The sequence below is a fragment of the Zosterops lateralis genome, assembly GCF_965231275.1.
Source record: "Zosterops lateralis genome assembly, chromosome: 4".
Classification (NCBI taxonomy): Eukaryota; Metazoa; Chordata; class Aves; order Passeriformes; family Zosteropidae; genus Zosterops; species Zosterops lateralis.
Window position 1 is genome coordinate 64,238,741 of NC_139765.1, and position 26,547 is coordinate 64,265,287.

General features: G+C 35.9%; 1 protein-coding gene across 3 annotated transcripts in view; it reads right to left on the bottom strand.

Annotated features, from left to right (window-relative positions):
• The window catches only part of CACNA2D1 (calcium voltage-gated channel auxiliary subunit alpha2delta 1), a 362,095-nt gene that overhangs the window by 189,566 nt on the left and 145,982 nt on the right, over nt 1-26,547 (bottom strand). For all 3 annotated transcript variants that reach the window (XM_083859087.1, XM_083859086.1, XM_083859085.1), the window contains exon 4: nt 3,530-3,589. In XM_083859087.1, the coding sequence (XP_083715213.1) occupies nt 3,530-3,589 (60 nt within the window). The remainder of the gene's footprint in view (nt 1-3,529; nt 3,590-26,547) is intronic.

A 26,547-nucleotide genomic window follows, 5' to 3' on the forward strand; every position in this document is an offset into this window, starting at 1 on the left:
GCTCTCAGGCACAGGGTGTGACTCTTGGGAGGTCCTCTGCAGGGCTAAGAGCAGGACTTTATGATCCTAATGGGTCCCTTCAAATTCAGCACAGGTTATGATGCTATGAAACTGAAAGAAGGTATGTTTAGATTAGGCAATAGGACGAAATTCCTTCCTGTGAAGGTGGTGAGGCACTGCCACATGTTCCCCAGAGAAGTTCCCTGGAAGTGTTCAAGGCCAGGTTGGATGAAGCTCTGCAAAATCCAGTCTAGTGGAAGGTGTCCCTGCCCATGGCAGGGGTGTCAGAACAAGACAAGCTTTAAGGTCCCTTCTAATCCAAACTATGCTGTGATTCTGTGATTTATAAAAGATGCAAAAATTAAGTTTTCTGTTTTCTTTTTCATTGTTTGGTCTGCTTGAAGTAGTTGGAATTAAATATGCTATAGTGCCCAAAATATTGGAAGAAATTATACTCTCATTCAATTAGAAATAGTACAGAAAAGGGATTTTAGTAGATGTGTATCCGCATGTCTGTAAACAGTTTAATCTCTCAACTATTTTTCTAAATGACAAGCAATTTTTTTTTCTTTAGACAATTTGGACAGTATTTACACTAGATTATTAGATGAAATTAAAGAAAAAAAAAAAAAAAAAAAAAAAAAAAAAGCCTGTTGGAGTAAATCTGGAATTTTTCTCTGTAGTAGCTTATTTCAAAAAACCATATCTAAGATGCTGAATTTTTATTACACTGTTACGTTAACCTGAAAAAAAACCCAAAGACCTTTAATGCTTGCACATTTCTTTTGTTGTGAACTGTGCAAAACCCATTCATATTTAGAATAAGGTGTTAGAACAGGCACCCTGGTGGTCTTTTGACTGACACATCCCTGTAGCTCTGTACAGACCTCGGTCTCACAGTCAGTCTTCTTTGCCTTTTTTTGGATATTGTTCCACTCCATTCAGCCCATACACACTTCCCCAGAAGGAATGCTTGTGATATTTTCTTCTTAAAACTCCATAGGCTATTATTTGGCTGCAATCTGACTGCCAAGGACATTGCTGATCACAAGCTCATTAGAAGCAGAAATAGCTTGTCCCATGAGTTTCATTCTACAGTGACTCATGTGCAATGCTGCTGGAAGGTTTTTCATCACCCAAAACCCAATCCTGGATGAGAAATGAATCTCATGCAGCATGATACAGACCATTCATAATGTTATCAGAAGTACTTTAAGAACCCTGAACTGCAGAAAGTTTTACGTTCTATTTTCCATCACAGACATTAGGAGAATGAGTCTTCCAGTGAAAATTAAGTTTATCAGAAAGATCTGTGTGCAAACTAATTTGAGCAGGCATTTTCTAAAAAGTAGGCCAGAAGAGAAGAAAGATTACTTCTGGCAAAAATGGAACAAATTAAATTATAAGAGGCTTAATACATTTATTTGAAATTTAATTGCATAACCTAATGTCAAGGTTATTATATGGTGCGCACTGTTCTGATCCAAATTCAAAACAGTGAAGTACAATCTCAGTTTGCAGTTACTTTATTATAAATCCAACTGCATGTTTGTTTTTATTCAATACTGACCATAGCCTTTGCCTGGACCACAGCATTAATATAAAATCACATTTCCAAATTATTTTGAAATATCTCCTTGGCAATGAACTCAGATAAAACCCGAAGCCTCTTTGGTATGACTGACTTCTACTGTGAAAAAAAAGGTAAAAATAAAAACAAAAGCTGAGGCAGTGTTGACATGATGCCAGAATGTAGTGTAGAAACAAAATTATTAGAATGAGATTCTGACTGTATTCACACAGTTCTGCACTGAGTCCATCAAGCCTGCAGGTTTTGTTTTCTAGTCACAAGAGAGACACATTAGCAGAAAAGGTCGCTGCAGCATGCTTGTTACAGCATCTCCGTGGAATATGCATTCTTGTTTTACTGTGTATTGGAAGCTGTGCCTGTGCAGAGAGCACACTTAAAAGCATTCAGGCTGTGTCCAGACACTCTGTACTCCTGCAATCAGTCGCTCCTATCTGAATTACACGGCCTGACCTTGGGAGCTTTTTTGTCTGTTTTCAGATCTCCAAGTGCCTGAGTAACACTGGATCAGAATGAACACTTCTGCTGGTTTTGACTGGGTTAGAACTAATTTTCTTTGTTGCGGCTAGCACAATGAAGAATGGGCTATATTTTGGATTTGTGCTGGGAACACTGGATAATTCTGGTGTGTTTTTTTATTGCTGAGGAGTGTTTTAGCACAGCTGAGGCCTTTTCTGCTTTTCACACTGCCCTACCAGTGAGGAGCTGGGGTGCACAGCTTACCTCAGTGGCCCAAGGGACAGTCCATACCATGCAGCACCATGCTCAGTGTACAACACTGAAGGAAAAAGGAAAGGGTGGGTGGGCTTTTGGAAAAACGATGTTTGTCTTCACAACTCTTCATTAAGGGCAAAGGAGCCCCACTTTCCTGAGGATGGATGAACATCTGCCTGCCCATGGGAAGTAGTGAAGGAATTCCTTTTTTGCTTTGTTTCTGCATCCAACTTTTGCTTTACTTATGAAACTGTCTTTATATCAACCCATGAGTTTTCCCATTTTTACTCTTGCAATTGTCTCCTCCATCCCGATTTAGTGTGAGCGAGCAGGTGCCTGTGCAGTGCTTACTTGTAGCTGGGGTTAAACCACAATAACATTCTTAGAAAACCATTGCGCATTTAACTGTGTGCCACTGTGATTCTCAGGGATGTCTAGGTTTGCAGCAGCATCATGTAAAAGCATCATCTGCTTTTATGTCTGAAGGAATATCTAATAAAGGCATAATAAGTAACTTTGAGTCAGCCTGGAACTACAAATTAAAATTAAGAGGCTTATAATCATGCAGCACAATATTAATTTGATCAGAATGTTAATAAAAAATCAATATTGTACATTTTAGAATCATGTCGCTTTTTTTCAGTAAAGCCTGAAATGACTAAAGAAGACAATTTAATGTTTGTCCCGGTTGGAGCCTCTTTCAGCAGTACTAGAATACTGAAAGAAGATATAAAGTTATTAAAATATGGAATGGTATTTTTTAAAAAGTCTCTGACTCCCAAGTCATGCAGATAACCAAATCCTTCTGTATTTTTCTTTCTTGCTTTTTTTTTTTGCTTTCCCTTTATATAAGAAAAAGACAATTTGTAAAAGCCTTTTCTATGATTCTGTTTCAGTGTTTGGAATAAGCACACTTTTAACTGATAGCAACCATCACTCAGATGTCTTCTCTGTAATCATTCCTTGTCTGTCAAAATAAACAGATGTCTTGTGTACAACTCAGAGCTACATCCCTGGGTCTGTGAAGCTCCCTGTGAGCTTCTAAAGGGAAAAGTTCACTTTATTCTCTAGACACCCTGACTGAGACTCTGTTTACTGAATTAAATAGCATGCCTATTCATAACTCCTTCTGTAGTTAGATACATAAACAACATATTGTAAGACTACAGGTAACATTTCAAAGAGGAAAAATTAAAGAAGGTTAAAAGGAGAAAAACTGAAGCTTACCCCAAACTCATCCCTCCACTGATGCGATGCCTGGTACTTCTCTGCTTCTTTAGCAAGGCGCTGAAGAACAAAGAGAGAGAGGACATAAATTTTAGTCTTAACTGATTCTTCACATAGAAAAGTCATTCTCTTTTACTTTTTTCCTATGCATGTTTTCTCTATATATATTTTATATCTATACTTTTTGCATTTACTTGAAAATTATGTATATTTGAGTCAAGGTGACCGATCTAATCTAAAATTTTTTTTTTCTGTATTATTTGGTATTTAAGTACTGTAATGCATTAGAATATTTAACCCTCACTCCAATATAATTCAAGAAGTTCTAGTTAAGTTCAAAATCCATCAACATCCTGCTGAAAATATCCTCTATGCACACTACTTTGTCTTATGTGCATTAATTTAATCTACTATCTAATGACAAGTACATATTAAAATATTAAAACACCATGTTATGGACTTTCATTTCTCTATTATATCATTTAGCTCCAATTATAGAAACTACTAACAGCTTTGTGATATTAGGGACACATAGAAAGTCCCAAAAAATTTGGGACTAGCTGGAGTCTGATTTCATGGATTAAATTAGTAGCTGGAAAGTAACAGACATGTTTCTAGAGGGCATTTTTCCCCTATTTAATACTTTGAATAAAATCCAGTCTTTTCACTTAGCCTCACAGGAAGCAAAGCACAGCGTACAGGAATTTGCTCTTTCAAATCAATCTCTTGTACAGATACACCCATTAGACTGGATGGTCTGTTCCTCCTCACACAAAATCTGAAATCTTTGGGAAAAAAAGCTGTTTGGACACAATTCTTAGGACTTTACTACAATTTTGCATATAGAAGTTACCATGGTGATGCATGTTCTCCAGCTAAGCTGAACACTGATCCCCCATCTCACAGATCCACCCCTCCCTGAAGCAAGCCAGCTCACTCTGAAGAAGCAGCTACCTGATGTGAATGTAGTTCTTGTAGACTCAGACATGTCCTAATTGTTGAATGATTTACTTTTGGAAATCAATTATTTTACAGCCCAATAAAATTTTTAGCAACTGTTTTTAGGGGTCCCTTTCTATCAGACACAGCCTGACGATGTCCACCAGACAAGTAAGGATGAAAATGTTCACTGCATAACAATAAGTCTGATGACCCTTTTAATATTCAGACCAATCCCACACAAAAGACCTGGTGTCTAAGTCACACTTTCAGCTGAGTCACCTTGTCAGTTCTTGCAAACACCAAAAGGAATATGACCACCAAGGCCATGAAGGCTGGAGTTCCAGACATGGTGCTGTCAGAACCTCACCTCAGACCTCTCCCAGACTGCAGCTGCCTGCACTGCCTCATCCCCTGAGGGCAACTCCTCTCCCTGCTCTGACATCTACCACAATGATTGACACCATGAATCAGAACTTAGGATATTCTCCTTATTTTTAGGTTTGAAATCATTCTTTAAAACCAGAAAAAAACCTCAACAAACGTGTGCTCTACTGCCATAAAATGTGTCACCACTCAATTGTTTTATTGTAAATTCAAATGATTCTTAGCTAACAGAAAGCTAACAGCACCTTACAGGCACTGCTTACTGGAGTGTTACTGTGTTACATCCACAGTAACCAAGCACTACATTAACCAAAGAAAAACTGATATAATTTCATACATTAGACTGGAAAAAAGCACAGTCCAACTCTCTCTTGACTGCACTGGACAAACATCTACAGCATTTTCATTTTTTGTAACATACTAGAACAACTTTGTCCATCTAATTTATTCACTCAATCTAGCCCGTTCTGCATCTAAATTTGTATATCCTCTGATAAATTCGAGATTATTAAGTCATATTTCAGCAGATCGTAGCAAAGCAAGATAAAACACCTACTACATGTGTAAATAGCTGCAGTTAACACTGCCCTCAGATTTCCTTCACACTCTGCTCCATTGCCTTAAGGTACTCTGAGAACTACAAAAGGCAGCAAATCTCAAATGCACTAAATGATAGATGGATTATGGAGAGAAATATATACTAATTATTAACACCACTAAGAGTTTTCCATTGAAAGAACTGCAGGCATGCTTGAAGTTCCTCACCTCTACCTGCAGATTTCTTAGCTAATCAGCACTATAAAGTGAAAATGCTTAAAGCAAATTAAAAAAATAAAAAAAAAGGAAGTTGTTTTGGGTTGCTTGCTCATCTTAAATTAAGGAAAAAAAATATCCCTCACAAAATAGATATTGTATTCTTATTCTCCTTTAGAATTTTTCAGTTAGAACACATCCTAACTGCCCAAGTAACCTCCAAAAATAACCACAAAATAACTACATGCAATATCTACAACATTTTACACCTTAAAATCACCTCCAAAATGAGAGGCTGGTGTTCAGGGCATGTGTACAGAGCTCTGTTAAAGGTAATCAAGCTCAAACAAAAGTCCAAGACAAGTGTTTAAGGAACAGTAATACCAAAGAGAAAACAGTTGTTCTTTGACTCCTAGAACCCCAAACCCAGCACCATAATGGAAGTACACATGACAACAAGACAGACCCATGCACACAGGTTCCAGCAACTGGCTGAGATAACTTTTTGATTTATTCATCACTGCTTATCTGAAGAATCTTTGCATTTTGCTCTACTGTCAAAAAGTCAGTATTTTTTGTTGTTGTTCCAGTTATTTGATCATTTAAAAAAAAATTATCTCCGGTGTATCCAATACTTTAGCTGGAATGTATATTTAGAATGTATTTCATTACCCTGTGTCAACACTCTTCGGCCAAAAATAGTGAGGCAGTTAAACAAACTCAAGTCACTTGTGCCTTTTATTGTGACACAAGGAGAGACTAATTTTTCATCTCTCAAAGAAATCATGCCTGCTTCCTTTTGAGGTATGCAAATGCCAGGTCTGGCCTCCCCTGTTTTGATGGAGGAGTCTCTGGAGAATGCTGACAGAGAAGCTGCACAGCAGCCGGCTGACACCTGGTGCTTCCCATTTTCCCTCTCATTACAATGAGGGTTTAATAAGGCAACAGCTTCTTTAACACCACGACCCATTGCAGCTCCCTACAGGTTTCTCCAGCAAATACTAAAATCCTGAGATGTCAATTTTCATGCGTAAAGTAAATAAGAAAAAATTTTTAAAACAATATTCTTGTATATTAGCTTTTAATAATTTCTTCCTCCATGCCCTCTGTATTGTTTGCTGTACAGATGAAAGCTGGGAGGTGTTTTCATGCCTTGAATGAAGCTCTATTTAATAGGATCTTTTTGGATACAGAGTAGAAAAAGCAGAACACTAAAAATGGAAAAAGAAACAAAACTAATGTAACAGAAATGTTCTGGCTTACTTTAGTGTATTTAAAGAACCCTACTTGGTGTAGTCTGCTGGAGAACACAGATTTACTCTGAAGTAGTAAATAAATTGAGAAACCACGACCAGGGAGAGAGGGCTGCAAAGGCTAACAGAATGCTGTAGCATCTATTCATGCCCTTTGGAGGATGCCTGACAGCTGTGTGATGGTGCTTTTTAAGTAAGGGATCAGAGGAGCTGAGGCCAGATTTAGCCAGTGTGATTGACACAGTAGCTGATGTCAAATTTAGGGTGCTTCGAAACATTTGTTTAAACGTGTAATTTGTTTAATAAATTTTCCTAGATTGAACAATTCTTTCTATCTCTATTTTTTTATTATTATTCTAATTTCTTTTTTCTTAGTTGGGTGCAATATTTCCAGGAATTCCAGGAATTTCCAGAAGACTTAGATCATCAATTAAAAAAATAATTACCCTTTGAAAATCAGTTACTGCTCACAAATAAGTAACTTTAATCAAACTTCTAAAGGAGTCAGGAGGCACTTTCCACTAGATTTCCTTATATCTTTCAAAAGTAAAGGTTACCTTCCAAGAAAGACAGCTATTGAATAGCTAGATAAGGTGCAAGTGTTAATTCACTCCACCACCCTTCTTTAACTTATAAAGAGATTATGAAAGATTATACACAGACAAACACACACACAAATAATAGAAAAGCAAATCAATAACTAAAAAAGACCCAAAGCCCAGCTGCCTGTCAATCTCAAAACTCTCTATTTTCTAAGGTCTTGTCCCCAGTTTCGAAGTTCATGTTACTATCTCTGAAAGGCAGCCTTTGATGCAGCACAGACTGAAAGCATCTTTATCTGATCTGTAAAGATCAACTCCCTAGAAGGCCTATTCATCTTCCAGCCTTCATTTTTTTATGTATATGTCATATTTTCATCTTGTCCTTGCCAGCACAGGATTGTATCAGCAAATGGCACAATTAGACTCATATTCAGTACAATGAATTCTTTTTTTGTGCTTTCTACTCAACTTTAAGTGTTTTATTTGAAAATAATATTCAACTACTTTTCTTGATATATTAAGCTATTACAAAATGTGCAATCCTAAGAGTTTATAGATATCAGTAGCCTCACGAACTTTCTAAAACACAAAATTCAATTATTTTTTTAGGTCATTTTAAGAAAATAAGTACCATGGTAAAAGATGTCAATATCAAGCTTATTAAGAACAACACAGAATGCACAATGACCTTCAAGTCCTGATTGGAAAATATTATCTAAATATTCAAACCTGCTCTTGCATGAACAGCACAAAAGCCACAAAAAGTAGATGTAAAAGTGGTTTAATATGTAGTTTTCATATATGTGTCTGAAACACAAGTACTTTTCTCCCACAGTTTATAATGAATTGGATATGAATTACAAGATAAGAAATAGGCTTTGTAAGACTCATATATTGGTGTCTGAAGTGTCAATGCAAGACTGATGCTGTGATTTCACTACACGTATAATACAGACTGACAAAGTCTAAAGGATTACAGTAAGCTCTCATCTCAGTAAGCTGTTACATTCTTTATTAAACCAAATTAGAAGTATTCTACTTTGATTCTAGTGTCTTTACACACACAGCATATGTCATATTTTTACAGGAATTCTTGGTCATGAATTATCCATCTACCCATGAATTACCCTGTCCCATAATTGTACACAATTGTAGAAAAAGCCCACCCAGTTTGTCACACAGAGAACGTGAGTTCAACAAACAACTGTAAACTGGAAGGTCAGTGACCCAAAAGTGAGCATAGATACTAAAAATAGCAAGACCATAACACTCATATAAACACATCTGGATTTATTTTATCTTATTTCCATAATTCCAGTGGGGAAAAGGAGAAAGCCAATAGGGCCTGACTACCCTTTTACATGTTTATAAAGATATTTCCTATAAGATCTTTCTAACGAGTGGGCACTGATAATAATTACCACCACAAAAGCTAACCTAGATTTGATGAAGATGAGGCATCTCAGTTTGGATAAGACAGTCCCAACCATAAAGCAATGTCTTAGACTGAACCAAATATATGCCTAATTTTGCTGATTTAAATTGTAATCACAAGTTTTAATGTTTCCTCTTTCAAGTAAATTTATTTGCTTTAAAAAATATTGTGGTGGCTAACACTGAAGCACAAAATTTTCCACCATAATTCATATTTCCCTATGTCAAATAAGGACTTTTTTTCCTAAGCTTTGCTGTATTGTATTATATAAAGGCCATAATTTTCAGCATATGGGTGACCAGAACTTTAAACATACTTTTAAGGTTTTTTTGCGTTTTTTTTAATGTAGTGACTAAAAATAGGGGTTTGGTTTTTGCTAATCTGCAGCTTGGTTATATTTTAGGTATTTACACTGCAGAGTCACAGCTTCTCTTTACTCTGACATCTGCTGTGCCACATGATGGAAATGTGATCTGTGCTGTGTTAATGAGGATATCTGAAGCATGTAAGGTCACAGAAAGACTGTTTATAATTGGTCTCCCATATTCTATACAGAATTTTTTTTTGTTGTACTCCTCAGCTACTCTCTAGGGACAGTTTCACTTTTGTCATCTAAAGCAGCAGTTTAGTCATATTCATGTGGGAAAAGGGTACACCAAGGGTCTGCTGACATTGTAATACTTACAAAAACAGTCTTCATATAAAATGACTGGCCTTTACATATATATATATATATATATGTATTTAAGACAATTTGGAATCAGAACAATTTTTTGAAAAGCTGATGTTATCATACTCAGGACAACACTTCAAAGTAATACTGCAATCATTGTCTTCCACTTTATAGACAATTAACAGCAAACTAAAATGATACATTTATTTTTTTTTCTAATTAAGCTGTAGATTACAAAACTCTACTTTAATTAAACAGTAAGCAGAAAATTACTTTCCACAGTTTGTCTGTTTTTCTAATGTATTTCAAGACATTCCTGCTTTATTCATATGAAAAGTAATTCTATTTCAGACCTTTTTAATCAGGTTTTCTAATAAGATGACCTCATATCCTAAGCAAGGCTGTCACATTGGCTACAAAGTAATCTAATGGGAAAAAAGTTATTATCACCTTCCACTTATATAGAAGACAGAGATTTAAAGATTTTTGGTATCTGTTAATAGTTACAGTGAAAATAATTCTTTGCCATTCAAGATAACCTTTATTCCTATGGTTTACTTAAATGAAAGAAGAAAAAAAAAAGAAAAGGCTGATTCTCTACAGAGAACTTTTACTCTTCTTCAGGGTCTTCTAGTTCCAAAGCAAACCAAGCCACTGGTCTAAATGAGATTAGAAATCACTAGGAAATCAAATCTGAACTAGAGTACTTGAGGTTATAATATTGCAGGTGAAAGTAATGCTTTTTGACATAACTAATCACATTTATTTTGACAGGAAAAACTGAAATTGGGATGCTATAAATAAATGCATCCCACATATGCTTCTGACATCTAAAGCATCACATGCAATCACCTGTCACTGACAAAAGTGTCATATAAGAAAAGTAAAAAAGGATAAAGCCCAAAGAACATTTGTCACAGTAACACTACTCCATTACATAAAAGCAGCCCCACCCTGAAACATGAACTAGAAATAACTCTTCTTGTCTATTTGTTCCTTTCTTTTAATGTATTTAAGAATTTCCCTAACACTAGCAAGTTACCAAAAAGAGAAGGAAAATGTGGCATAGTGGCAGTACTTAAAGGCCTAAAAGAGAACTGAAAGTCTTTCAAATATATTATACTATATTAGGATTCTCAGTTAACTTTTGGAAAGAATCTAAAATTCTTCAACTGTAGTACAGATATGATCCAACACTTTTTGTTTACATCCTGAAAACAAATCACGGAAGAACTGGAACTATGTACTCCACTGTTAGTCATTGCTGGAGAATAAATAATTAAATGGGAAAATAAATAAATAAGCTAAGCCCCATATATTTAAAATTCTGGAAGAGAACAGATCAAATACAGCTACCATGAAGAATGTAGGGAGCATAAAATTGTTTTTTCAGACTGGAGCACTGAGTCCAGTCCATGAGGCATGAAATATTATTTGTGTGAAATACCTTATACACTTAATATGGTGCAGTGGTGGTGTACAAATTGCATTTAGGTGAAAATAAACAGCAAACAGGTGTGTAATAGGTTCACATCAGGAGGTAGAGAAGCATAATTTCCACGTTTATAGGGAGAGGGAAGGAGGAAGGAAGTTCAGTTCCCAAGCCAGAGTATATTTCTAGGATGTCTGCAACTAGGAGATTTAAGAAACTGGACAATATTATGACAGCTTGATACTGCCAAAAATATTTCAGTAGACAAGGGAGTGCAATAGAGAAAACTGTAGATAAAGGCATGAAGAAAAACTATTAGAAGAGTAAGACAGTCTGTCAAATGCATCTTGACATCTAGCAGTGAAATTTCACTACAGTGGTGTATAAAAATACCAGAAGACCACTTCTTTTAAGACATCATTCATCCTTCTCATTTGCAGAGGTTTAAACCCCTTGGAGCTTATTACATTTTCACTCTAATAATTCATATGCCTTAAATGTAAGTCACATTCGTGTTATATTTTTAAACAGGCTCAAAGAGAAGGACACACTTTGAAACCATTAGACTGAAATTGCCAACTGCTCCAACAAATCTCAAATTGCATAACACCACCAGCTCCAGTTCACTGCCTGCCTTAGGAAACTCTTTTAAGCTTCAGAGCTGAGCAAGTAACTTCACAGGCATGAGCAGAAAATGACATGTACATTGAGTAGATGTGCCTTGTTACCCTGGTTTTTTTTCATATGCTTTCTATCAACTCAAGGAGAAATCAGAACTACAGAAACGTTTTTTTTCAGAAATATCAAAATTAACTCACTTCAAAAAAAAAGTGTTCTAAAATTTGAAAAGGTAATTTTCCTCTGACTTAAAAAAATTAACTTGACACAGTTCAGATTGTTTTACAACTATACCTCCTCAGTAAGTCTCCACTTAAGACAAACAATCAAAAAGAAAAAATAAAAAAGGCATAAAAAAAAACCACCCAAAAAACCAACAACAACACCACCACCATCACAAAATATAACCTACCAATTTATACATGTTAGTAGATGCACTAAAATTTGACTAATATCCTAATAGGAACAGACATAACTGAAATATGTACACGCAACTGCCTTATTTTAAAGGGAGAAGTAGGAAAAAAAGAACAAATCAAGTAAACACCCCCTTGCAAAGTACAAGGAAAAGCAACCATTGATACAGACTGGCATCACTTATGCAATAAAAACACTAAAGTCAGTTACCTTTAATCAAATAAGGGATGCAAGAGCAGTTGCATTGTCTCATCATATAATTAAACAGAACAACAAATTTCACAGAATGCTGAAGTTTCATACGAGTTTAGTAACAATATATCAAATAATACCATTTTACTGTCAATACAACTCAATAACAATATTAAATATATAGTGAATATTCAAAACACTGTTAGCAGTATTTTAATTTAAAATTATAGCTTCTGCTAAAGCCACAAGAGTGAGTTCAGCAAGGTAGGAAACACTAAATACAGAGAATGTAGTGAATGCTAGAATTACTCACACTTTGCGTTCTACAAAAGACACTTAGATGTAATGCTGTTGTAATCCCAAAAGAAGATCATAAAGCTGGAGATTTAAAATCTCTGCTGAACTGATAAGCATATATCTCTTTTGGCCATGTCACCAGAAACAGCATTAGACTCTCTCAGAGTTGGATGATTATTTATAGAAAGAAGAGCAAAATCCAGAATTTCCAGAAATAAAAGGAGTGAACAGAGCTCATTTATCATCTTTCTCTGCAGAATAGGACAGAAATGCTTTGTTTCATTAAGACACATTCATAACCTAAACTATAATGATAAATTCACAAGTACTTAATGATTTATAATAAAATCAAGACAGCACTGAAGTCTGCAGCAGCATTTCCAGAAATGGGCCTATGAACAATGTAACTGTATTAATAATAAAATATAGATGAATAGTGGAATCAAACTGTGAATTTTAGAAAAAAAAAATCAGCATAGTCACCTCAGCTCTCCAATGTATACAACAGAATAACGAATTTGACTTATTACAAGTCTGTTCAAAAATGAATCCACTTCTTAAATATATATACATATTATCTTAAAAGTACAGCTGAATACCAAATGCAGATTTAACAAGGCAAGATAGTGTCTCAACAGCTTTGCATGTCAGGAAAAAAAAATTAAACAGAGCAGGTGGTGGGTTATAGCTGCTGAATAATCAACTTGATCTCATCAGCAGTCAGGGGGTGAGAGCCAAGGAAACATGTTACTGTTGGCAACAGCAGAAACAAATGATACATTAATACTGCATGCTATTTTCAGGCAACATTTCCCTAATGGAAATAACTCCAGTCAAAAGAAATAGAAAGTGTTTAACTGTGAGTCCTGGAGAAAACTGGGTACAAAGGAAAATGACCTTCCCCTGGCAAAGTGTGATTTTTATTTTCCTGTAGACCCTGTGTCAGCCACGACAGCCGTGCTGGGAACATTGGTGCCCTGCTGCTACACCCAGCTTTGACCTGGGGTAACAGGACACCCAAAGCCCCTCATTTCCTTCTTACCACATGGACTGTAACAGCATGCTGCTCCTAAACTTTCCCAAATACATTTTAAAACAAGTGTTGCACTCCCAACATTCTCTCTTTACTGGGCAGGCTCAAGTTTTAATGTTCAAGAGTAGACATGTCAAGTTTTTTTAAACCAGTTCAGGTCCTTTGTTAGTCATACCTTTTCTATAAAGGACTAAATGGGATTTACTGGTTCTAACCCTCCAACAGAACATTCTTCCAGACAGTAAAGTAAAAACACCTTAAAATTAAAAGTAGACAAATATGTAAGGTGAGAATGCTGAAAGTGGCATTGTGTTGGTCATGATCTACCTTCAGCATCTTTTGTTATGTACATGTCATATACTGGACAATTTATGACGTCTTTGTTCCAGGCAGAACTGTCTCTTTCAGGGTATTCTTGTGATTAGACAGAAAATACAACCTGTTTAAGGTATACCATTAACCATTAATCATATTTCGGCACTGTAAGACTTTAAAAATGGAGTTATATGTGAAAAAAAATACTATTTTTCATTGTAAAACCTCCAGCTGTAAAACTCATTCATATTGTCAAGGCTACAGAAGTATTTAATAACTTTTCCCATCCACTGTGAAGTAACTAATGTTAATTGTATTTAACACATAAAGGAAATTAAAGCAGAAAGGTGACCTAATGTGACCAAAGTCACACAAAACATTACTGTTAGGTGCTAGTAACACTGAAGTCTATAAGATCTATCCTTTGAGTGAATCCACTGTATTTTCCTTTCAATTATTTTGCTCCTTTTTCTATGATTATGAACTATAGCTATGCTTAAGGAATGCATTTCATTGGCTGTCTTAATGACTAATGCACACATCTGAATCAACATTTAACTATTATTTCCTTCCAATTTTTACAAAAAGAAAGAAAAAAAAAAAAAAAAACACACAGCCAAACAAGATTGTTTTTAGTGTTACCCTCACAGGTGTCAAATTTGAGAACTACTACAAGAGGTTTGGGTTTATTTATGATGACTTCCACCAAAGGTGTTTAATTAGGATGTCTCACACTTTTCTCTGTATGAAAATCTAATTGCCACCTTCTAGCTCAAAGAACACAATCATGAAGAATTATCCCATCTCAAAACTGTCTAAGCGTTTTCCTCATGTCACTCTCACATCTGCTGTTATTTTATTTTATTTTTCAGTCCTGCATGCTTCTTTTCTGTATAGGTAGAACTGAACCATGCCAACAAACTTAGCACTCTCCAGAAAATCTACTTCTCTTATTTCAATTACAGCTACTTATTGAAAATCATCATCAGAATCAAACCATGCAGAGCAGAAAGAAAAAAGAAGCACCTAACCCTTATTCTAAAAAAACCTATCCACAGTCAGGAATGTCAATACAAAAAGTAAAGCAAAATCTAGCAGTACTTTGCCAGACTGGATGTTTGATGCATCTAACTCAGTATGATGCAATTGACTGCAGCTGATCTGAGTTCTACTTAAAAACTCTGCCCAAGAAGAATTTCTTCCCCATTCCTGTTGAGTTGGCACGTCAGATAGCAGAGGTGATCTTCAGAAATCAGTCTGAATCTTAAATTAAGACACCTGAGCTGATACTTAAGGAAATGCCAGACTGCTGAAGGTTTAGAGGTTTTTTAAACACTGCAGGATGCCCTGGGAAATGGAATTGCTTTTGGGCTATATTCTTGAGGAATACTGGAAAACAGATAATTTTTTTAAGTGGAAAGGCTGATTCTTCTGGGCACTTCCCTGCCACATGAAACATTAAGATTTGAGATTTCAGACACTTTGTGCCCTCATTTAGGTCACTGGCAGCATTGAAATGCTGAATCTCTACTGTCTGAGCTGAAAAGTGACTGAATGCAAAGGAAAAAAAGCATCCTGCATTTCTATTTGAAACCAACTAAAGATTTCAATAGAACTTTCAAATCTACAGACTTTGATGGGTACACTGTATTAGTAAAGACTAAAAATGCAGCTTCATGATGCATCAGACTCACTATTGATCAGTATGGTAAATGATATAAATGACAGTAAAATGCATTCACTTGCATATACAACAGAAGTTTCAAGCACATAAACCCCGAACTTAAAGCCTTCTTAAATTAACTCCAAACTTAAAGCCTTATTAAATTAAATCACAGCTAAATTCACCCACACAGTGAACTCTTCACCTGTATCCTGTGATCAGGTGGTTTTAGCAAAGCTGAACAAAGGATGTAAGGAATGGACACAGTGCAGAACCTTGGAGACCCAGGTGAGAAGAGACAAGAGGAATTCCTTCCACCATGCTGCCCCATGATAATATCACTACTTAATGCTCTGGTTTATAAAACCCAACAGCTGGACACTCCTTGTCAGCTGAACAGTTACATGCCTCAGTTGTGTCAGATTAATGAGAAGATGAAAAATTACGAAAATTAACTTTATTTAGTAAATTAAAACTGCAAACTGCATTTTCAAGATTTTTGTGTTTCTGTCATTAGTCATTTGCCAAGTAATACCTTTAGCAATACCTTTCTACAGTCCTTAGATACCGGATTTATTTTTATCTGTGTTACTTATCTTCTTACACCACAGAAAGAAAAACAAACAAACCCAAATGAACAAAAACCACAAACAAAACCAAAAACAATCAAACAAAAACAAAATTAAAATTTGCTTTGGAACTGGAAATATCAGCAGGCACAGCAGATGTGTGATGATGCCATATAAAAAGCCATGGGGCAATACAGCAAACACTCTGCCTGGCTTCTGAATTTCCACCCGTGCCATCTTTGTTAACTCAGGAGTGGCAGCAGCAAAGCCACTGCTGCTCTGACATAAACTCTCCACGGGAAAGCTGGCAGTCAGCCTCAGGAGTGCGCAGAAAGGTAAACAAAGAAGAAAGTGGAAACTTCTGCCAGCTCACTTTTTTTTTTTTTTTTTTTTTTTTTTTTTTTTTTTTTTTTTTTAAATATATTGCAGAGAAAAGCTATAATTACAAAGAAAAGCTACTTAAATGCAAAACTGCTGTGGATCTCAATCCATCAAGTCTATTGTTATCCAACAAAATCTAAAGAGGTTGCTCACATAAGTACCCAGTTGCTGGGAGGATCACAGCTTTGATTAACAATTTAACTGGAAACAAAGTCACTGATGTTCTGTGCAGAGTAAAAATAGTGTGAAAGCAAGATTTACTTGCACACTGTACTGGAGTTTTACAGGTACTGTATGTATGCTCAATAGACTGCAGAATGTAGCATTGTATTATACTACATGTATTCCGCTGAGTTTGTAGAAAACGTTCTTATATTATTTACATAATAAAGTAAAAAAAGCATCATAAAACACACGCTCATTTTCTGAAATGTATATGTAATGTACAAATACCTTGCTCCAAGTGCTTCTTCGCATGAAAATATATATACTAAGTGATGAAAAAAAGAAAAGCATTTGCAATAGAAATGGTTTGATGTATCATTTTGAGCCAGAGTGTATAGTCCAAACAGATTATGCTTTTTTTACAGTAGCATAATGAGATTTGGTGGTTAGAGGTTTTTTAGCTGTTGAACTGTTCAACTGATAAAATAGTTTATTTATTTGGACCATTTCTAATTCTTAGGGCTTTTAGCCTCCGCAGAACATAAAGGAAAGACATTAAAAAAAGTCAATAAAAACTTCAAAAGTGAAACTGACAAATTTAAAACAAAACAAAAACGCCTTTTCTAAAGTAAAGAAATTTGAAGACTGCTTAAATTGATCCTAGTGAATCCCTACATTCAAAAGATCATGATATTCTAAGAGTAATATCTCTTTATGCCCTGATTCATTAGTCATTGTCATTTGTTATGTTCTTGAACAGGTAATATTGTGCACAGATTTTAGCCTGCCATTATCAGATATGTTTATATGTATTTGTTCATAGGGTTATGGAGTATTCCAAGGTGAATTGACTGCAGTCATAATAGCTATGCTTGTTAAAATGGCAAAACTGCTCATTCTAGTTATAGCAAACTTTTTGATCCCTTACTTACAGAGAAAAAACAAAACCAAAAAACCTTCACCTGGATTTAAAATTCCTTTACACTTTGAACAGTAAAAGGATGATATGTTTTATGAAAAAGCTGAGAAAATGGGGTTTTAGTGTTGAATAACAATCTCTTTTTTAGGCCTCCTGGCCTCTTCTATGATTTGCACCAGTGTTTCCCAGACAGTTGGGTCTATTTTCTTTTTTTTTTTTTTTTTTTTTTTTTGGTCAAATATAAGCAAAGCTAGTTCAGTAGGGTTTTTTAAGCAGAAGTTAAAGAAAGACTTTCCTCCCACTTTGGGCAATACCTTGCAATGTTTGCAGAAGGCTTCCTAATATTTCAAATCAATCCAGAAGAGTGAATATACCAAACAAGGATTTTGCTTCTCAGCATGTAAATAAAAGAAAAGCCTTGTTAAACTGATTTTTTTCCAAGGTTGATATAAAGTTTCACAATAATCAAGCTTATTTCAGTGGAAGGACTTCTGTCTGATCATCTCATGTATTTCATGTGCAGCCAGAAAGGAATTTGTATTGGATTGATATTTATGTGTTTGGCTTTACATACAAAGAACTATTTATGTTTTCCTTGAGCAGTAACATCTGAAGTGGGCTAAGAGCTGAATCTTCAATATACACTTGAATTGTCAATACATGTTTTAGTATCACCCTCCCTCTCTTACTATAAACCTAGTCAAAAGTCTCAGAAAGAAAACATGTTCCAGTTAGGAACAGGAGGTCACATTTCCTAAACATACTTGAACTGTTTGTTTTTCAAATATGCAGTTTCTAGGTATAGCACATTTGACAATGTCTTAAAAGTACTGTTCTTCCTTACTTTTGAACAATCAAGTTGTCAGATTTGTTTTAAGTGGAATCTAAAGCATTGTACCAAAATAATCTCAGTCAGTAGCAGCTTATTAAACAGATCTAGGTTTGTTTGGGTTTTGCTGTTGTTGCTGTTTGTCAGTTGTTTTCTTTGTTTGGCTGTTTAAGTTATGGAAATAGCACTGCTCAGATGATACCTTGAATCCTAAGCAAGGTGTGTTACTGGTGTAAATCTGTCAGGGAGATGAAAGGCAAATCTGAGAAGCTGCAGCACATGACAGTCATGACCTTCTTGCCCGAGACATGCAGGTACCTTTCAAAAATCAGTGGGATTTATTAGAACTATGTGGCACCTGCAGTTTAATTCTGGTCCAAACATACTCCTTCCCAAAAATCCGGTCTAAGCAGAATCTTCATGGTTTTAATTAGAGATGTGAACATTTCTTACTACCTTAAAATAGGTGAGATGAGCCCTGATCCAATGGTCACTGAAAAAATCATTTAAGAGCCTGACCTAAGGAGATTTGTTGCAGAAGAGACCACAGAAATTTATCCCCTATGGAACTATTCCTCTATATAATTATGATCAAAATTAACTCCTCTGCATTATCTCTTGCAAAACTGTCTTCTCTCTTGCCTGAGACAAAGCAGGCCAATTTATGTACAGGTAAAAAAGGATCAGATTTTAAATAGCCTAATTTTACTGATGTTCTATGCAAAACACCAAATTAGTCTTGTAGGGGTAAATCCACAGCATCTAGGAACTGACAGTGAAAGACGAGGCACATGGAGGTCTCAGTGCCATCTCATTTACACTATTATTATTCAGTTTTACTCCCTTGTCAACTGTAATTTCATATTCTGCATTTAGAACTCTATCATCCCTCAACACACAAGGATTTAATGTCTGTCACAGAGACCCAATAAACCATATGTGTTCATGTGTATACAATGCCATTTCTATCTCAGACAATATATGTGTGCTAATATATCTGGGTTTGAGAGCTCAACAGCCCTCCAAAGTACCCAGACTTGGTACTTAAACAGCTTTATGAAATCCAGTATTGCCCTACAAACAAGTAAGTACTTTTATGCATATTAGAAATACTCCTTATTAGTGTATGTTAACAAAACTATTCTGTGCTATAAAGAAACCTATTATTTGTTCCTACAGCATGTGTGCTCAGGCTCATTATCAGTCAGGGGATCCATTTCTGTGCAGGCACCACAGCAATCACTGCAGAATTGGCATGTAACAACACAAAGCGAACTTTTTATGCAGCCAAAGCCTTTGGATACCAGAGCAGAATAGGAATCCCTAAAGAACAAGTGTTCAAACACAATATTAGAGCCCATCCTGAAGTGTAGCTCAGCTAACAGCACCCGCTGAGCTGAATTGATTTTCTTCAGTTATTTAAATCTCATTATATATGCTCTATTTAATTCCTTCTCCACCTAAATTGATACGAAATATAAAACAACCTCTAAATAATTTAGTGTGAAAAAACGTACAAGCTAATTAAAAGCTAAAATTTGAAAACCAAACACATTCTAAACCTCTTCCTTTTTAAAAGCATCTTCTTTTTTTATATCTTGGAGCTGCCTTTTTGTTTCTTTGCTTGTTTTAGAGAGACAATGAATTTTTGTAAGGCTTTTTAAATTTTTTTTCCTACAGTGAAAAGTGCTTACAAAGAGGCTCATAGGCTTCTGTTGCTTTGATTTTATTCCACCAATAAAGGTTTGGGATTTTTGCATTTCTGTTGAAATTGCAATTAAATTAATAAAACCTAAATAATACATTCTTTACCATATTATGCAACTTTCCACAACTGCAGATTAAAATAAATATCATTATGATTATTAATCACTCTCTTTTAATTATGAAGTGGACTTAAATGCCACCTTACAATATAAGAGTAAGGTCGGACTTTGCTCAGATGTCACAGGGAAGGTTGGAGGAGGCAGCAGAAAAGGGTACATTAATGCAGATCCCAGACATGTATGCCTCAGACATGTAGCAGGCAATAATTAAAAATTAAAGATCACCTCCTGTAATTCATGAATTGCATTACTATATACTTCCCTCTTGTGCCAAATAGGTCTTAAAATGGATATTCACACACTCAAAGACTAAGCTCCTTTTGGTCTTAAACCATTTTCAGGTAAAGCTTTTCCTGAGAACATAATAAAGGTAAGTAACACCTAATGAGTATTTTCAATTAATTTCTATTATCTAGTTTCAAATTTTAAATGGTTACCACAGAACGATTTCTGATCTTGTGTTATTCTGACTGGAACCATATAATTCTCAATTTGTTTTCTTCTTACTTTTGCTTGTAGTTTTTAGAGTTGTGTTTGATCCTTCAAAAGATCAGTTTACAAAATGCATATTAAGATAAATATTTTCACATTCTTGCACATGTAAAGGGTTCTGCAAATAGTACTCAGTTCCAAAACTTTATTTCTACTCTCTAATTTTTCAAATCTATTAATGAAAAGTAATCTAATAACTTATTACTTAATCTAGTAATGAAAGTCTCTTTCTGAAAAATGGGCCATATTTTTAAATGAGTCAAAGTTTCTGATAAAATAAATCTGATTATTATTTCAAAGAAATAAAGGAATTATTAAGTTACATTATTCCCAGTATCATTATTCTTACTTAGGATATTCTTACTTAGGATGCTCTTTAAGAGCATCCTGTAAACAAAGCTCTTCTTGAATCCATTCTCATTTTTTACCCAAATTATTCTCTGACTCTTTCTCTCACACATACACACAGAAATTGTCACCTGCAATTGTTTAACCTACAAAGCCAAATCAGGCAGAACCTGGCACCATCCCTGCTTTACACTGTCAATTGGAGCCTTAGATCTCAAATGGGAGGAGAGCCACCTAACATGTTTTTATTTGGAGAAAAGTTGTTTTGTAGCTTAATTAAAGCACTGTTTGACAGTTCAGAAGAATGGGAATTTTCTTCTCCTGCAAGGTTTGACAATATTCTCAGCTAAAATGCATCTGATGAAAGGAAAACTGAAATATGACATTAAACCTTAACCTCCTCATATAAAAAAAAAATCAGATTTAATAATTTTATCTTTGATTTATTTCCATTAATTTGCTTAACAGAAATACAACTGACTGCTTGGCAAGTATATGTATCTAGAATATTTTAATTGAAATTTTAATTTACTTTAAAAGAATGCCCACAGTGAACTTTATAACTATTAGCAAACAACAAAAGAATTATTTTGATACTATATATGCCATATACACACTTTGGATGTATTTTAAACATCCACAATTAAATATCAACTACAATCCAAGGGGTTCAGAAGTTTTCTCAACAATTCCTTGTGGGATTTTTTGTTCATAGTTTTGGTTTTTTGGTTGGCATGTATTGTTTGTTCATTTTGTTGTTGTTGTTGTTTTAATTTAAAACAAGCCATTTTGCTGAATGGGACTTTTATTTTAAATGGAGCAGAGTTGTTAAAAAATACTTCCTTACATCTGTTCTGCAATTATTGGCTGAGATAGGCATTATGGCAAGGAAAAGGAAAAAGTGGCAATTATGGATCTGACAGCAGGAGTCACCTACCTCTGGAAGCTGTTGTGTGCGTTGGCCAGATGAAGCAATAGAATGCATTTCACATGGATGTTTCCACACCCTTCAGTGTAATACAGCTAAATCAGAGCTTTCTTCCCTCTGGCATGTGTTGCAGAAATAAATATGAACTTCTATTCACCCCAGTTTATATGAAATGAGAAGAGACATTTTTCAGCAGTTTCCACAGGAAGAACATGGCGTGTCTAAACTTTTAGTCCTTTCAGGTGTGGCAAAGAATAGCCTAAGGACACACTCTTGTAGCAATAATGGCATTTGCTTCCAATCGACTTGAAAGGATTATCTCAAGTAACTATCCTAGAGAACATACAATTAATTATAATCCTTTAATTTTGTCCTTCAGCTACCTGCCACACTGGAACACTGGGAGGGGAAAAATAATAATTAAAAAGAAAAAAAAAAAAAAAAAGGAAACAAATCTTCCTGTTCTATCTGCTCTCAAAACAGTTCTGATATTTAGGTTTTCTAAATTCTAAAATTTTCTAGACTAAGCATGTGCTCACTTTTAGCTTGCCAGCTGTTGAGGGCAATCCATGACTCCTGGATCTCCAGCAACACAAGGCACACAGTTCTCTTTCCCAGGAACAACAAATGGAAAAAAATGCTGCAGCCAAATTCCCTGAGGATTTGCCAGCCTTATAACTCAGAGACCCACAGGGACAGACCTGCAATTCTTGTCAAGTCTCAGTGGTCATCTCAGGGCTATAACAAGTGTAAAAACAACACCTGGCAAACTCCAGTGAAGTGTAAAAGGTGGAAATATCACCAAGACTGAATTTTATCACCCCTCTAATGTTGCCTGGCAGAGCACAGACATAGTGAATAAGGCTTTGACTCTGCTCATTCCAGTCCTTTCCACAAGAAAATAATTGGCAGCAAGTTGTCAGCTCCCTATACACTGCAATTCCAGCCAGGCCAAGGCTGTCAGTATAAGAAGGCAAAGAGTCCATCACCTGCTTTATGCTCCACCCCTGCACAGCTTGATGAGCAGCAGGAATTTGCCTTGCTTTAAATTCCAGGCAGCACACAGGCACTGTGGCTGTCACTGCAAATGCACATTTAAATGCAACTGGGTTTTCTGAAATGAAGTTCTCTTTTCTTAACATGCATGGATGAGGAAAGAGGCCAGATTTAATGTGAGATTAAATTATAATAAATTCCCTGTTTTTGTTTTTTTCTTAATGAAATATTTTGTTTATCAGTAAAACAACTAAGGATAAAAATCATAATGAATCTCCCTGCCCTGCTGTATGCGATGTCTTGGTAGAAAAGCACCCAATGAAAATTAAAATGAGAGATGGAAGCTGCTCAACACTGCTGAAGGCATGCTTCCCTGTTTCTTTTTATTCAGCAAAAGCTGTCAAAAATCCACATCCTCTGATGTACTCACATTTAGCATAGGGACTTGTCAATTATTTATCGCAGAGAGTTCTGTCAGACTGGGATTAAGATGTCCCCAAACTCCCAAGAGGGTAATTCATCATAACACCATATAGTGTGTGAATAATGGACATGCACAGAAGGCTCAGCTGACATGATGGAAGTGAGGGATAGGTGAATTGAGGTCGGACAATGCACACCCAGGCTGTCAGTCAGGGCATTAAACAGGAGAAAGTGCATAAATATGAAATAGCAAACAAACAGATTGGCTTTTGTTTCCTTGCTCCCAACAGCTCAAAGAAACTATGCTGGAGCTAATGAACACATCCATGCTATGAGCCAGTACACTACAGTGGCTGCTACAGCTCCAACTGAAAGAGAAATATCCTTTTAGAGTTCCAGGTATGGATTAATAAGGCCAAATGCCAGGTTTGCTTTTGCTTGTTAAAAGTGGTTTATTTCTGTGTTTTTCCACTCCCAACATACTTATGAGGACTATGTTTCAGTAAAAAAGAACATCTTAAATCATAGCAAATTTACATTACATATGCTTTGCTAGTTGTTTTACTGCCACAGATCTATAAATCTAGAAATACAATTGACTATTAACTATTTCCCAAAAACCAAACAGCTATAAGCAAATAGCATCTGTCCAAGAAACAGAAGTGAAGTGAAAATTTTGGCTCATTTCAAGCAAGGTGACAAAGTTCCTGGTGTTCCAGTGTGAAGTGGTCACTTCTCATAAGAAGACAATTGATAGGAAGACAATTATTCCACTTGTAACTGTAATACACTACTGGTGCATGACTACTACTACTGTTATACACCACATTCAGTGCACTCCTCCTCTTCTAGGTGCTTTTGTCCAATAACAAAGACCTTCTCTATCTAGTTTTCTCTTTCCCACAAACAGAAACAGGAATAAAGAAACCATTGCAAACACTAAGTGTTGGCAGGATCCATCTGTTGTTTTGTCCTGTCACCTCGCTTCATCTATTTATGTATTTCAGTGATTTAATTTTTGGAATTAATAACAAATTTCATAGAAAGATAAAATGGTTTGGGTTGGAAGGGAACGTAAAGATTATCCAGTCCCAACCCTGCTGCCATGGGTAGGGACACCTTCCATTAGCCCAGCTTGCCCAGGGCCCCATCCAACCTGGCTCTGAACACTTCCAGAGACTGGGCATCCACAGCTCCTCTGGGCCTGTTCCATGGCCTCACCACCCTTACAGTAAAGATTTTTTTCTACTATCTAATCCACACCTACCCTCTTTCAGTTTGAAGCCATTCCCTGTTGTCCTATCACTACACACCCTTGTAAGAAGTCCCTCTCCAGCTCTCCTGTAGCCCCTCCAGACACTGGAAGGTGCCCTAAGGTCTCCTTGGAGCCTTCCGTGTTCCAGGATGAACAGATCCAACTGTCTCAGCTTTTCCTCATGGGAGAGATGGCCCAGCCCTCTGTCTATCTTTATGGCCTCCTCTGGACTCACTGCGGTAGGTCTGTGTCCTCCTTTTGTTGGAGACCCCAGAGCTGGATGCTCCAGGTGGGGTCATTTACAGACAGAGAAATTGCACATAAAAAGAATAACCTTGTTTTATTATAGTTAAGTATAGCATAGTAATAGTATTGTATAGTCTAGTCTAGTCAAGTTTAGTCCTGAATTGTATTCTCAAAATGCCTTATTTTTGCTGCTCTTGTGAAAGTTAGTGGATCAACCAGCCAGGTAGGTGTGACAATTCCTGTCTTCAAAGTTACTGCAAACTAAAAATAATTCCGTATCAATCAAAGCTGGTGAAACAGCTTCCAGCAGTAGCTTCTGCAGCTAATTTGCCTCCAAACTGTTCTACGTATCAGTCTCATAGCTGAGCCCACCTCCTCAATCTGTTTTGTATCTGAAGATCCCTTTCAGTACTTTGCGCAGCTTCCAGTCCTTCCTACTCCAGCCTGTAGCAGAGCCAACCTGCTCCTTTCCACAGACAAACATATTGTTTTCAACTTTTCAATCACTCACCATTCTCAATTGCAGACATAAGAACTCTAACCTGCCCTGAGTAATCAGCAGTCATTATGGACTATGCCCAGTGCTCAGAAAATCAGCTATAAAAATTATAGCTTGGTATCTTTTTCTCAATGGGCTTAATTTAGGATTCCAAGTTTCCCCCTTTGACTGCACACTTGAAAAACCCTAGTTCTTAGAGATCATAAAAAATTCAATAGAGCTTTGCCTTTCTGAGAAAATAAACTTTTTTTGGTCTTTTCACTTTTCTTATTGAATTCTTATTGTTTATAAGTGCAACGCTTACCTTTCTACGACTCTCTTTCATATGCATTGATGTTAACAATGGGGCAAGAGAAATATGAAGAAACCTGGATTAGAGCAGTGGAAGTTGGTTTAAACTTCACCACAGCTCAAGGGGAATGGTAATGCAGGACTGGAGATATTTCTAATTTATGGCACCTGGATGTAATAACCTGATCACATGTAATGGTTATGAAATACTCCAGCATGGACTCTGACAAAATGCACATGCATAACTAAAATCCCATTTATATTCCATACCTAGATCCCTAGTTCTGGAAAGGGATGAATGTCAGATGACAAAAATGTCTTCTATAAAGTCATAACGAACAGGAACATGAACTCTACTGGCGAGGTTTCAGTTTGGTTTGGATTAAGATTATAGGGGAAAATTACAATGTTTGTCTTCTTTTGTGAATTGTCTGTATTTTGAGAGATTTGGGTTCTTCTGACAGTTTAACTTTGATTCTGTATTATCTTCTTTGTGAGTCTAAGAGATAATATTGATCTGAGCCCTCAGAATTTACTTTCCCTAACAATGTTTGATATTAGTCATTAAGCTGAGACCATTTGTCACTTTCTTTCACTAAAGTGAGTCATCCTCTGAACATACCCTTTGTTGTTCCTAAGGTCTAATATAACTATTGATTTATTGTCAACACATCTTATCTTCTCTGTTAATGGAATCTATAGACTTTATCCTTCCTCATTCTCATCTTCAAATGCCATCTAAAAAAGTTGCCGTCTTAATTCTGAAAAGCAAATGCCTGTTGTGATAATCATGACACTTATTTACTTTCTTAGTCCTATGTGTTTTGACATCTTTTCCCACGCACTGGATAATGGTTCCTTTTCAAGAGTTAGATGAATTTCTTCTGAAGCTGCTATTTTGC